The sequence below is a fragment of the Microtus ochrogaster genome, unplaced genomic scaffold (assembly GCF_000317375.1).
Source record: "Microtus ochrogaster isolate Prairie Vole_2 unplaced genomic scaffold, MicOch1.0 UNK24, whole genome shotgun sequence".
NCBI lineage: Eukaryota > Metazoa > Chordata > Mammalia > Rodentia > Cricetidae > Microtus > Microtus ochrogaster.
The window spans coordinates 3,246,089-3,260,174 of NW_004949122.1; the positions used below are offsets into that span (position 1 = coordinate 3,246,089).

The window sequence follows — 14,086 nt, forward strand, 5'->3', positions numbered from 1 at the left end:
TCTAGTAGGCAGCCAGATCTATGGAGGCTTAGCAGCACAAGTGAAGTGGTGGGTAAACATGGGAAAGACCACGGTTGCCCAGAAGTTCAAACAGTTTAGTCCACAGGCTACTTCACAGTGCTGCTGAAGAGGTAAAGAGGTAGTTCAGGCTTCAGCTGCACCAGTTTTAAGTTGGGTGATTCTATGAGATGGCTGGCTTCTTAGTTCTATCCTTGGACTGTACTAACTAGAAGGATCCTCCCAGCGGTGAGTCAAAGGTATCTCCAGGTGTTATCTAATGAGGTTTCCACAGCACTGACAAAAAGAATTGTTACTAACCATCCCTTTTGGTTTAGTTTGTTTCATAACCTTATCTGGCTGGCCTGGAACTCAGTATGCCCCATACCTGGCTTACATGGTGTTGGGGGGAAGAGGCTGGCTTTTTTCAAAAATATTCTTGCCCCCAATAGGGTTTTGTGTCACAATCATACTCTAAGCTCTAGTACTTCTCTATGAAAACAAGAGCTACATTTGGTAGTTTCTGATGTATCAGATTCTGAGCACCCCTACCTGGTAGTCGGAAGCTCATGAGTCAAGAAAAGATGAGGTTTGGTAACATGTCCAAAGTCACACAGTAATCAGATGCAGATTAGAATCTGAATTTAGAATCTTGGCTCCATAACCCATATTTTAATCCTTTACCCACCAAGTGACCTCCATCAGGCCACCATAGCTCAAGGAGGCTGCTTCCATTCATTCCCTGACATTGTATCCTAGCATTTGGTTCAAGCTCAGCAATGTGAGTTCAACTAACTTACTGAATTGGTGTCCCTTCTAACTTTAACTCTGAAAACACATCTTTTGCTCAGACCTATACTGAAGTATTTTAGACACTAGCAGCTTGCACACAGAAAGTTAGGAACCAAGGAAAGAAAAATGTCTTCCTGTCACTTATCATTGCTAAAATTAACTTTGATACCACTCCATGCCCCATAAAGCAATACTACTCTCATATTGCTTCCTTACCTAGTACATTCCACTGCCATGTATGCCAAGGATGGAGAATAGTAGAACAGGAACAAATTGCAGTAACCAAGCTTGAGCATCACAAGCTAGAATCACAGGGAAGTTTTCCAAACATTTGGTAGGCTTTTTTTTTTTAAACCTCTATCCTCTACTCAAAATGTTTTGGATGGGGGGAAGGGACGTGCTAGAGGTGGTTCAGTGGTTACGTGTTCTTGTTGCCCTTGCAGGGAACCCAAGTTTAGTACCTGGCACCCACATGACAGCTCACAACCATTTGTAATCCAGTTCCAGGGGATCCAATACCCTCTTCTCCATGGGCACACATACATTACATAATGCAGGTCACACTTATACACATAAATAAATGTAAAAAAAATAATTTAGGGGGCTGGATATATGGCTCAAGGATAAAACAATTCTCTAGTATGTACAAGGTCCAAATAACAAGGCTATACCAATGAAGTATTGTTAACATAAAACATAATGCAGTCTTTGGGCAGTGGTGGTGGTGATGGTGGTGCACACCTTTCATCCCAGTACTTGGGAGGTGGAGGCAGATGGATCTCAGTGAGTTCAAGGCCAGCCTGGTCTACAAAGTGAGTTCCAGGATAGCCAGGACTGTTAAACAAAGAAACCCTGTCTCAAAATAAAGGGGGGGGGCATAATTCAGTCGATGATCACATTTTTTTAAATATTTATTATGTATACAATATTCTGTCTGTGTGCATGTCTGCAGGCCAGAAGAGGGCACCAGACCTCATTCCAGATGGTTGTGAGCCACCATGTGGTTGCCGGGAATAGAACTCAGGACCTTTGGAAGAGCAGGCAATGCTCCTAACCACTGAGCCATCTCTCCAGCCCCCAATGATCACATTTTTCTAGGCTCAAATTAGTATCAGGATACTTCACTACCTTGGGGCAACCATCATTCACAGGAGATAGATATTGAATCTGGGAGTCATGGCATTTCAAAGCTAAAAGGGAACAATGAGAATTAGAATAAGAGGAAAATCCACAAGCAGACTTGAAGTGTAGCAGATACACTTGTACATCTAAATATATCAACAGGGCCCAAGGAGGGAGGCTGTAATACAGCAGTCAATGATAAAGTTCCCCTCTTTAGAAATACCAGTGAGAACACTCTTAAAACTCCTAATTTTGCTTTTGACAAATCCTAACATGGACTTGAGCTTTAGGGAGCAGGTAGAGACTTCTCTAGACTGGGACCTCCTCAGAACAGCTCACTGTGGGTAATCTGCCAGTTAGTTATATGAAAGGTGATTTTTAATCAGGCTGATCTTCCAAATCTTTGTATTGCTATATTGATGTGTATGTATCCAGATGTTTATATTTCAAGAGAAAAAAAATCAACTACATTTGCTTTGTCCTTTCAGTTCCTTTGAAGATTATGAAGCAGATGAACCGGTGTCTCCCTCTGAATTTGGAAACAAGGGTAATAAAATAGTAACGTCAAGCCTTTCAGAGAAATGTGGAAAGCTTCAGTCAGTGGATGAAGAGTAGTTGCCAACATCTACACAGGAGGATGGTGTGTAGAGATGTTCTAGTTTGCACACTGCTTTGTAAAGGCTTTGATTGCTCCAAGTGCACTAGGAACTAAAATGCTCTAAGTAATTCAGCACAGGAGACCCCTCCAGTTTGTCGCAAACCTTGTGCAGAGCTCTTCCTTGGAAGTCCTTACTGTCATCACTTTCCAAAGTCTGCAGTCCGCACTCTACACCCCTCAGTGTATGGAGGCTCTCTTGGAAACAAGTCCAAGTTCTCTGCACAAAAAGAAGCTGCCTCGGTGATGGCCAGCTTCCCTGGGGTCCGTCAGGCTCCTACCGAACCTAGAAAACTTCACTTGCAGAAAACTTGAGTCAAAAGTTCTGGAAGTTGAAAAAGGGCCTCTAAAATTGACTTTGTCCTAGTAACAAAAGCACTGCCAAACATCTCAGAGACTACTTATGTGTACTGGAGTTCAGGGACCTTTAACTTACCTGGTTTAATGTAATTTCACCATGACCTGCCAAACTGCTAGTCACTTTACAGTCTCAGGTATTTTAACCACTAGGCCCTTCCAGCTCTGCTGGCAAGCTCAGCAGCCTCTGCATCTGAGGGTCTTGTACAAAATCTCAAGAAAACTCCTTACAGTACAGAATCAGGCACTTAAGATAACATCTGTAATTAATCTACAGACTGGTTGATGATCCATCTTCATTTCTAGCAGGCCTACTTGAAGACTTAAGGAATGTGACATACCATGGAAACTTCTCACTATACGTATTTCTTTCCCTTGAATACTAGAGTAAGCCAGAAGTGTGGAAAAGAAACTACTACACCAGATATTTCGTCCTCCTCATTGTCATCAAACTTGGAAGAAAACAATGATTCTCACCTTTTTTACTAAAGTGGTAAATCAAATATGCCACGTTGCAGCCAAATCCTACAGTGCTTATTGTTATCCTACATGCTGGGGGGAAAATACTAAAAATAAGATGGACAGCTCTAAAATCACTGCAACTTTTTATTATCCATGTCTGTCAAGGTCATCAATTTTCCCTACCCTTTTTTTTTGTTTTGAAAGTCGTTTAAAGGATCAGAATAACCTCCCTTTTCTCTCTATGCTGGTATAAAAGCCAAGCACTGACATAATCAAACCTTAGATGATGGTAGGCTAAACGTGGAGGAAAAAAATTAAGAAATGTACATCAACTAAACTAGAAGTTAGCAAGCCTAGCAATCCTGCCTGTCACAAGATCCTTCATATCTCTGGTTATTTTTACGTTCATGACCACAACTAATCTCCCAGATGACCACTACAGAAACTGGTAACTATTGCAACTAATAGCTCACCCAGATAATTAAAGCCTAACAGTGACTACATTTGGGGGGGAAATTTTTTTTGAAGTGTGGTGGCACATGCCTAAAACCTCATGATATTTTGGTAGTTAAGGCAGGAGAGAATATGCACTATATACAATAGCCTAAACACACTGATAAATTTTGTTTACTATAATGCTAACACTCAGAGGAGACTGAGGCAAGGAGGATTGACAGCTCAAAGTTTGAGGCCATCTTAGGCTACAGTGAAATCCTGTCTTAAAAAGTTATGTGATTTTATCGCCAGTCCCATCCAATCTTTAGCAGGAAAGGAAAACAACTATTTTTAATTTCAGATAAAAATGATAATGCTTGTGTTTTTTAAGGCAATGTATTTTATTAGCTATATGTTCTAAACTATTTGAGACTCACCAAAAAGCACAATATAAAATTCAGTTTTATAATATCCCTTAACAGCTGTGAGCATAGGGCTGAGCTAGCTCTCACTAGCTGCACTGAAATCGTTATGTAACTTGTACTTATCTGTAGTGCTGGGAATCAAAACCTAGAACTATCCACATGCTAAGAAGACACTCTGCCTTCAGCCTCCTTTTTAACTTATTTTGCTACCTTCTTTCTCCCTTACTGCAACTCTTCTTTCTACTTCCACCAGAGCCCATCAACACCACACAATTCAAGACGCATTATTTAATATGGGTTACTTACATGAATTATACTTTCAGGAATTACCTTACTACCAAACTGGAAGTATCAAGTTGTGAGAATACCCGAGACCTTGGAAGAGATGAATCATCATCGAAATCACTGGTTCTCAACCTTCCTATTGCTGCGACTGTCCCTTATGTTGTGGTGACCCCCCAAACAAAGTTATTTTTGTTGCTTCACAACTGTAATTTTTCTATTATGAATCATAATATAAATATCTGATATGTAGGATACCTGATATGTGACCCCCCCAAGGGGTTGTGACCCACAGATTAATAAAAGGAGGGTGGTTTCATAGCATAATTACCAAGATAATAAAACTAATAAAATTCTGTATAGTTCCCTGTATCTTGTTACTATATTGTTCAAAATGTTAAAGAAAAAAATACCAAAATTCTAATTCAGCTATTATTTGCTCAGCTTTGAAAGTGTTTGACTAGAGATGGTGCATGACTTGTTTTCCCCTTTTCACCAAACAAAATAAATATGTCAAATGTATGAACTGTGTTCACTACACATTTTTGGTTTTAGATACAATTCATTTTTATGCCTGTAAGCGAAGTTGAATTTTTGCAAGAACTCTCTGAAACTTTGGGAATACTATTAAAAAAGTCTTGAGTACTATCTCACTGAGAAGCATTCTCCTCTGAGATAAAAGGGTTCTCCAGGACCAAACAGAACTTAAGCCTCATCCATATATTAAAAAGCTGTATCACAGCAAGTTATTGGGTATCTAAAACAAAATCAAGATTAGGTTCAGATCCTACAGTCTTGCTTTATATCCTAAAAGCATTGTTTTTACCTATGAGGAAATTCTACTCATTTATTTAACATTTTTACTTTTCAGTAGGGTTATGGTGGACAGACCCTTTACATCCTAGCACTTCATGACAAAAATAGATTCAATGAATCTAACCAAAAAGAAAAACTGTAATGACAAGAATAGAGTATTCAAGATATACCAATTTAAATGAAGTCTTGTTTTGTCTTGTTAGTAACATCATATCCTGATATATAGCCAGTTCCTTCAATAAATCCTTAGTTAAGTCAGCATTTGTCTGCATTACTTTTAAAAACCATGTTATAAAGAAAAACATAAAACCAAGGCACTGTAAGTACGCTTCCCCAAGCTAATACAGACAATTCAAAACATGCTATCCCAAACTCCTCAGTATTCTACAACACAGAATTAGAAAACTATCATTTATTGATAGACTCAAGGTGTGATACAGGTTTCCAAAAATGTGGCAGTGAGATTACCAGCATAAAAAAGAGAAACTTGTGCTAAAAACAACCTGAATTCATCATTGGCAATATTACATAACACAATCAAGATCCTCACATACTGATTTCCACTTCTGTCTCTATTGCCAACCTCCCATGCATCAAAATACAAAGCTAGATTATCAAATTTGGGGAGTAATGAGGTACTCCATGAATTTTAAGATCATTTTAGGAAAGTTTGGGAGATCTGCAAAATAAAGCCTAATTATCCATGTGTACAGTCTCATTTCTAGTCATTTTTGCAGTGATCATTAGTGAATAAAAAACAGATTTACATGATTATATAGCAGGGGTTCTGGTCCAACACAAACTGTTACAAACTTTAGGTAAATACATGATTCATAACACACTGCTACCACTTAAAGGATTTAAATAAATTCCAAAATTTGGTAAGCAAATAAAGACAAGACAACTAAGAAGCATTTTCCACCATTTACTCTTGTTATCAAAAATAGTTCAACTCTTCTTGCAAAACAAAAACAAAATCGTACATACTGGACACATACATCACATTTTTCTTCCTATGGCTTTAGCCCACCCCCGCCCCACCAAGAGACCAAAAAATTTTTTTTGTTTTTGTTTTTTTTTTTAAAAAAAAAGCCCAATGACAACAACAAAACGACTACCTGACCACATTCACAGAAAATGACACCAGAATACACTACAAAACAGGAGGTGTCATCTGCTCTGTGTCCAAAGGATTCTCTCCGTGTCTTTATGAGGCGAGGAACCATCATTGAACATGCTGTGTGCCAAATCAAAACAACTCCAACACTCAGATCTCACCAGACGGTGAATGCAGTAGGAACTGGAACTTCCCTAGCAGTATTTCTCTTAAAATAAGCACTGCCAAAGCAGCGACTCTGAAATCACAAGGTTCTCTCTATACCTAGTCAGTCCTTGTTTACCTGGGCTGTGCTCTTTCAAGCGACTGACTAGACTTCCCTTCAACAGAATGTCTGTCTTCCCCATGAAGTTAACAGGAAGAAGTACATTAAAACTCAAACACAGTTGTGCTTTACATGCAAAAGAGCATTCTAAAGAAAATCCTCCGAGCTTTACACCTACCTAAATGCACAGGCTTCATCAAAGGCATCTTTTATTAAGGCCTTGATAAAGAAGCCTTCATTATGAACAGCACCCTTTAAAAGAAAAAAACAAAGGAGTATATTCAAGGTAAAGCCTGTGGCAAATAAACAGGAAATAAAAATCAAAGAAGTCATCAATGGCAATAAGTATAATGCATAAATCTGGGAACATTTAGGGCATTATTCCAAAATTATTTTAAATAAAACCCAATTTTTAAATTCTTTTTATATTTTTAAAAATTATGTCATGAACTATATAAATTCAATTATGTTCAGAATAAAACAGCTCTTCACTTTATCAAACAGAACATTGCTCAAAGTGAAAGGACTTAGGATTTTCTCATAGAAGTGAGTCATAACTAGAAAGGGGGCTGAACTCAAATATTTAAAGCATAAACAGCTTAACATTTGTGGTCTGACAGAATTTATTTGTTCACTTTTTAAAAGACAGATTTCTTAAAACATTCTAATGAGGGGGAAATTTTCTTTCATAATACTGCTGATTTAAGAACTGCTACATACACGCCAGTAGCCAATTTTCATGATCAGAAATGGTATTGTCAGCACAAAGGTTGAGCTGGACACATCAGCTTTTCACCAGGAGAAACATCACTGCAGCATCTGAAGGCAGCACAAGGTCTCCTGATAAACTAATGGCTACTTTTCCACAAAAAAATTAGCACAATCGTTATGGGCCGACTGGATACCACTTCCTTACATTTAATCATCAACTTTGATTATGCACAAAGCATGACCATAAACAATGAGGTTATTGTTATTTTCCTTGCCAAAGTTCATTTTGTATAAATCAGTTGCATCAGCATTTGTTCTCAAACTATGAGGTTCTGTAAGAACTAAGAACATATAGTTGTAGGGTTACTCCTCCATAATCTGCAAACTATTTCCCCGACACTAACACATATAACTTAGCAATGAAAACACTTGATACAAGTGATCTATATGCAGGAGCTCCGGCAAGTTAAACCAACAGAACCATAGCTGCCGTAAAACTGTAGCTATTTCCTACCAGGGGTAGGTTTCAAGACCCACTGATTTAACAGTTGAATCTCATATCTATAGCTTCATCCAAACTTTTATCATCATGTGTACTGGCAGCTAAAAATGTCGTTACTGGGGACCCTGTGACATTAATTACACTGGTGCTGGTACTTGCATTACGCACAGCAATGCTAGTCACATTAATGCCCAAAGTGAGCCTGGTCTGCTCCAAGGCCTTTTCTGGCACCGCAAACGCCTCCAGCTTCTTCTCCCCATTGGCCATATAGGAGTTTTGGCAGCCACGACATATACAATCTAAGCAGGCTTTCCGGTTAGAGTAGCAAGGGCAGCGTTGGCCGCGGCATGTAAGAACACTTGGATTTTGAGTAGCACGCCCACATTTACATCCTTTCTTTTCCTGGGGCTTTTTGTAGACAGTCTTGGTAGGACTTCCTGGCATAAAATGATGACTAGCAATCTTTTCCTTTACTGTTTTGTCTTTTTTAAGAATACCTGGCTTAGATTTAGAGTGGGATTTCTTCGATCCATGTTCATGACTCTTTTTCATGCTTTTAGTAGATAAAAGTACAGTTTTGCTGATCTTGGGTGTCGTGCCTCCATTGGGAACAGTTGCTATAGGCTGAAGAGAGATCTTGCTTTCCCGCTTCACTGTCACCGGAGCAGATGCTCCCAGTGTTGGGCCTCGGATAATGGTAGAAATTGGAAGTGGCTGAACTTTCTCACTGTCGCTTTCAGATCTGGATCTTTTGCGATTCAACTTTGCTACCTTCGGAGTTGCTGCTGTACATGATAACCCATGAAGTGCAGGGCTGGTAGACATGAAAACATTATGGCTAAGAGACTGGGAAGAAAGCTGCAAAAAAGGTCCATTAGATACAGTGGCTTCCAAGTTTGGCTGCAAATTAGGACAGCAAACCTCTGTATTTGAAACAGTTTCTAAGCTCCGGAGTACTTCCTCAACACTCAGCAAAAGCGAGTCACCAGGTTTTATGTCTTCACTGAAACTACAGATATCAATACCTGTGGAGCATAAGTCAGTGGCTACTGTGTCACAGACAGGGGGGAGGCTGTCAGACAGATCCTCAGTTTTTATATCAACAGTATTACAAACGTCAATTGTATTTGGATGTTCAGGTGAAGGTATATTTATACCAAATCTATCTATTGAAAGCCCATTGTAAGTGGGCAAACCATTGATAACAGAACTGCCGATAGCAATGCTGAGGGTGCTTTCAGACATTGGAGATAAACTAGCTTGAGGATCAGCTGTGGGCTCTGAGGTTGAAGGTAAAGGGGAATGTGTCAAACACAGAGTGAAGGATGAATCGGAAGGTTTCTCTGTCTCCTCACAAAACAATGATCCGTCATTAAGCAAAGCTAAAATATCAGAAGAACAGTCAACTGCTTCTATTATATCCCGCGCCAGTGTTGTCTGGGTTATATATTCACACAGTTTCTTGTAGCAGTTCACGAGGATGCTTAACTGCTTGTTTTCCTCAAACTGCTCATAGTCTTTGCACCAGCTACATGAAGGTTTCATCATCATTTTCTTGCCTTTACAAGTTTTGCAGACATAGTGTTGGCAGGTGGAGTTGGTGGGTGCAATGGGATCTTGTAGCAAATGTCCTATGAGGGAGGAGGAGGAAAACACAGATTTTAGTAAAACTAATTTACAGTTTCATATAATGGCGTTCAGCAATTATTCTCTTAAAACTGAAATTGGTTAAACTCTCTAAACCGAGAGGGGTGTATATACAGAGATAACTGGAGAATATCAACAGCTCTCTTCATTTCTGTAATACATTCTCCACTCTGCTATCTCAAACCAGTCTTCCTTGATCCTGGCCTTATCCACAAAATGTCACCACCAACCAACCTTCCTATGGTATTCTCTCAAAGGTTATCAAGAGATAAAGTTTAGTGGCCAAATCATGAGGTGTAGTCTTAAAACCGCTGAGGCCTCAAAGTAATGCAACATAAGACAACTTATTGAATAATCAATACAAACGTAACTTCAACCAGTTATTATATATGTGAACCATAATTTTTTAAATTGTTTTTATTGAGCTATATTTTTCTCCACTCCCCTCCCAACCATAAACTTTTAAAACCAAATGTAACTACAATGGGCGAGGGCCTCATTTATTAAAAGACAAAGGAGTTTTATTCAATTCAAATTCTTCCACAAGGAATCAATCTGAGGGAAAATATGTCAGACACAGTGGCACACTCCTTAAATCCCAGACTCAGGAGGCAGAGACAGGTGGATCTCTCTCTGTGACTCCTAGGCCAGTCTGGAACAATGAGTTACAGGACAGCCAGGATTACATAGAGACCATGACTCAAAAGACAGGGGTGGGGAAGAGAATGGAGGGGTCGCCACCATGCCTGGCTCAATACAAACTCTTTTCCAAGTTAACAACTTACCTCTACACACTCTTGTGGGCTGCTACATTTAAATGGATTACAATAAAGAAAAACGGAAGTAATGCTGCACTCTAATGACAGAATTCAAAAGTAACTTTATGTAGTAAACCACAGTCATCCTAAGTGCAGCAACATGAAAGAGAAGTGGGGCTGGGTAGTTGGCTCAACTGGTAAGAACACTGGCTAACTGCCAGGCAGTGGTGGCTTTTAATCCCAGCATTCAGGAGGCAGAGGCAGGTGGATCTCGGTGAGTTCAAGCTCAGCCTGGTCTACAGAGTGAGTTCCAGGACAGCCAGAGCCACACAGAGAAACCCTATCTCCAAAATAAATAAAACCTGGCTAACAACACGTGTGATGCAAGCATGTGAACATGCACTCAAATCCCCGGAAACCACACACAAAAACTGGTTGTCATGGCACACACCAGTACAGAGCGAGGATATGACAGGGGAGGATCATTGGAGCTGACTGGCCCTAGCCCCAGGTTCAGTGAGATCTCATTTCAATGCTATGAAAGGCATGGTGATGGAGCAGGACACCTGCTGTCCTCTCCTTTAGCCTCTGCTCTGCACACGCAACCTGCACATGTGTGCATACACCACACACACAAGTAGTCTCCCAACTTGAGACAGCTATCAAATTATAAATGACCTATAAATAAGAACAAGGGGTGAGTCAGTTGTGGTGCACAACTTTAATCCCAGCACTCAGAAGGCAGAGCAGGAGGATCTGTGAGTTTGAGGCCAGCCTGATCTACAGAGTGAGTTCCAGGACAGCCAGGACTACACAGAGAAACCCTGTTTCAAAAACCTAAGCTACCCTCAAAAAAAAATAAATAAAAATAAAATAAAATAAAACAAATAAAGGAACAAAGGTAGACTCAGTCCTTATCGTTCATTACACCCCTACAGAAGCAATTGTTTTTTAGCTCCCAATTCAAATGGTTCACAGCTGACCCAAAACAATTTATCTTCTAAATCATACAAAATTGAAAATCAAGAAGAAAATGAAATGTCCAAATGTTTTTCATATACCTAAAGTAAACTGTAAGCTAAAACACCATAAAAAAATTAGAAAGCATTTACTACGTGAAAATAGGAACATAACAACATTTAGGAGAGACAGTCCAGACTGACTGGAGGGAAGCTGTTCTCTTTACAAGGGTCCTGTCTGAACTGAGGCAAGCATGGCAGCACACACTTGTATCTTAGCTACCTAGGACACCAAAGCAGAGGATAAATTAAAGCCTGAGCAACACAGTCTCTCAACCTAAGTCTGCACCAGAAAACTGAGTCAGCCCCAAGCCCTTTCTCCTTTCACCGTACTAGGACAACAAAAGTTTAAGCAGAACAAAACAAATAAAGACCAGAAACGGACGGGGCAAAGAGCTCAATCTTTAGCTCAAGATTAGTTTCTATTACAGAGCAAGACCTTGTTTCAAAAATAAATTTAACTTTATCAAGGAGGAAAAAAATAACAAAACCAGAAATAAAATTATCTCACCAGTGTCCTAGAGAAATTTAAAGAGCTGAAAATGCCTTCAACAACTTTTTGCCAACCAGTCAATCACCTTGGGGAATCCCCAGACAATGATAAACTGACACAAAAATTAAAAACCTGAACAGACAAAGCGCAAGTAACATTATAAAATGAAAACTGAAAAGCCTAAGAAACGCTAAGGCAAACTGTTCATGGTTTTCAATGCTGTGTGTCTGTCTGTGTGAGGTCCACAGGAGGCGCTCTTGTCCCTTTCCCTCTACCCTGCCAGTGCTGGGTTAGACAGGTCTTCCTTGCCTGGCTTCCTACATGGGCACTGAGAATCCACACTTGGGCTCTCGTGCTTACACAGAAGGCACTTTACCCACTCAGCCATCTCCCTTGACCCCTTCATTTTTAATTTTTAAGTAACACCAAAAATCAGACAACAAAAAGTATTAAGACCCATGGTACTAAGGTCATCACAAACACGAGATCACAATCACTAACAGACAGAAAAAGAATCTGACATGCAACCCAAAACCTTTCCATGTCTAATATGTATTTCCAGAAAATTAAAAATAACCTTTTGTTAGGTTTTGTTTTTCAAGACAGGGTTATCTCTTTGTGGCCTCGCTGTCCTGGAACTCACTCTGCAGAGCAGGCTGACACTCAACTCACAGAAATCTGCCTGCCTCTGCTTCCCAAGTACTGCGACTAAGCTTCTTTAACCTACAGCAGACACATTTTTTTCCACTGAAAGTTATTTGAGGGGAAGGAGAAGGCATTTGGCAGAGCTGAGAGAATCAAGGCACTCAGATTGAAAGAAGATGGAAAACTAAAGATTACGCCCACATCTATACCTAAAATCTATATGTAAGCCCAAGAAAGTCACTCACAAGAACTTAGGAACCAATGAGTCTAGGAAGGCCATAACAAAATGCAATATGATAATTCCAAGTTGTGTTTCTACGGATCAACTCTAAGTAATTTATATTTCCCAAAAAATTCTACTTAAAACTAATAAAAATGCATTTTAAATACTTAGGAAGAAAAACACTTAGAAATATTTACATACAGATGAGATGTAAAAATGGCAAAATCACTTTAGAAAACAAAACAATTCGTTTCTTTTAAAAGTTAAATTAAGGGGCTGGAAAGATGGCTCAGAGGTTAAGAGCACTGACTGCTCTTCCAGAGGTCCTGAGTTCAATTCCCAGCAACCACATGGTGGCTCACAGCCCATCTATAATGAGATCTCTGGTATGTAGGCATACATGGAAAGAATATTGTATACATAATAAATAAATCTTACAAAAAATAAATAACTAAAAGTTAAACTAAGGGGCTGGAGAGATTGCTTGGTAGTTAAGGACTTCTGGCTACTCTTCCAGAAGACCTGAATTTCAGTACCCACGTGGCTGCTCACAATCTCTCTTCAAAGTCAAGCCCCAAAGGCTCGGTCTGACACCCTCTTCCAATCTCTGCATGTAGTGGTGCATATGCAGGCAAAACACACACAAAAAATAATTTAATTTTTTAAATTAAAAAATATTCTTGGTCCTGAGTTCCTTGCTCGTGCTCTCTCTCCTTCTGCTCCTGATTTGGACCTTGAGAATTATGACGGGTGCTCCAATGTGGGTCTCTGTCTCAGTCTCCTTTCATCGCCTGATGAAGGTTAATATTCAGGAGGAGGCCTATATGTTTTTCTTTGGGTTCTCCTTATTTAGCTTCTCTAGGATCACTGATTATAGGTTCAATGTCCTTTGTTTATGGCTAGAAACCAAATATGAGTGAGTACATCCCATGCTCCTCTTTTTGGGTCTGGCTAACCTCACTCAGGATAGTGTTTTCTATTTCCATCCATTTGCATACAAAATTCAAGAAGCCCTTGTTTTTTACTGCTGAGTACTACTCTAATATGTATATATTCCATACTTTCTTCATCCATTCTTCCATTGAAGGGCATCTAGGTTGTTTCCAGGTTCTGGCTATTACGAACAATGCTGCTATGAACATAGTTGAGCATATACTTTTGTTGTATGATTAAGGCCTCTTTTGGGTATATTCCCAAGAGTGGTATTGCTGGGTCCAGGGGTAGGTTGATCCCGAATTTCCTGAGAAATCGCCACGAGGGGTGCACCCACACACTGAGACAATGGGGATGTTCTATTGGGAACTCACCAAGGCCAGCTGGCCTGGGTCGGAAAAAGCCTGGGATAAAACCGGACTCTCTGAAC

General features: G+C 39.7%; 2 protein-coding genes across 3 annotated transcripts in view; one reads left to right on the forward strand and one right to left on the reverse strand.

The window, feature by feature from the left end:
• Positions 1–5,339, forward strand: part of Ppp2r3a (protein phosphatase 2 regulatory subunit B''alpha) — a 154,088-nt gene extending 148,749 nt beyond the window's left edge. For both annotated transcript variants that reach the window (XM_005367796.3, XM_005367797.3), the window contains one exon: positions 2,400–5,339. In XM_005367796.3, the coding sequence (XP_005367853.1) occupies positions 2,400–2,526 (127 nt within the window). In that variant the 3' untranslated portion in view covers positions 2,527–5,339. The remainder of the gene's footprint in view (positions 1–2,399) is intronic.
• Positions 5,340–5,744: 405 nt separating this feature from the next.
• Msl2 (MSL complex subunit 2) overlaps positions 5,745–14,086 on the reverse strand; it is a 28,724-nt gene continuing 20,382 nt past the window's right edge. Inside the window, exon 2 of the mRNA XM_005367798.3 lies at positions 5,745–9,569. Within this exon, the coding sequence (XP_005367855.1) occupies positions 7,978–9,569 (1,592 nt within the window). The 3' untranslated portion in view covers positions 5,745–7,977. The remainder of the gene's footprint in view (positions 9,570–14,086) is intronic.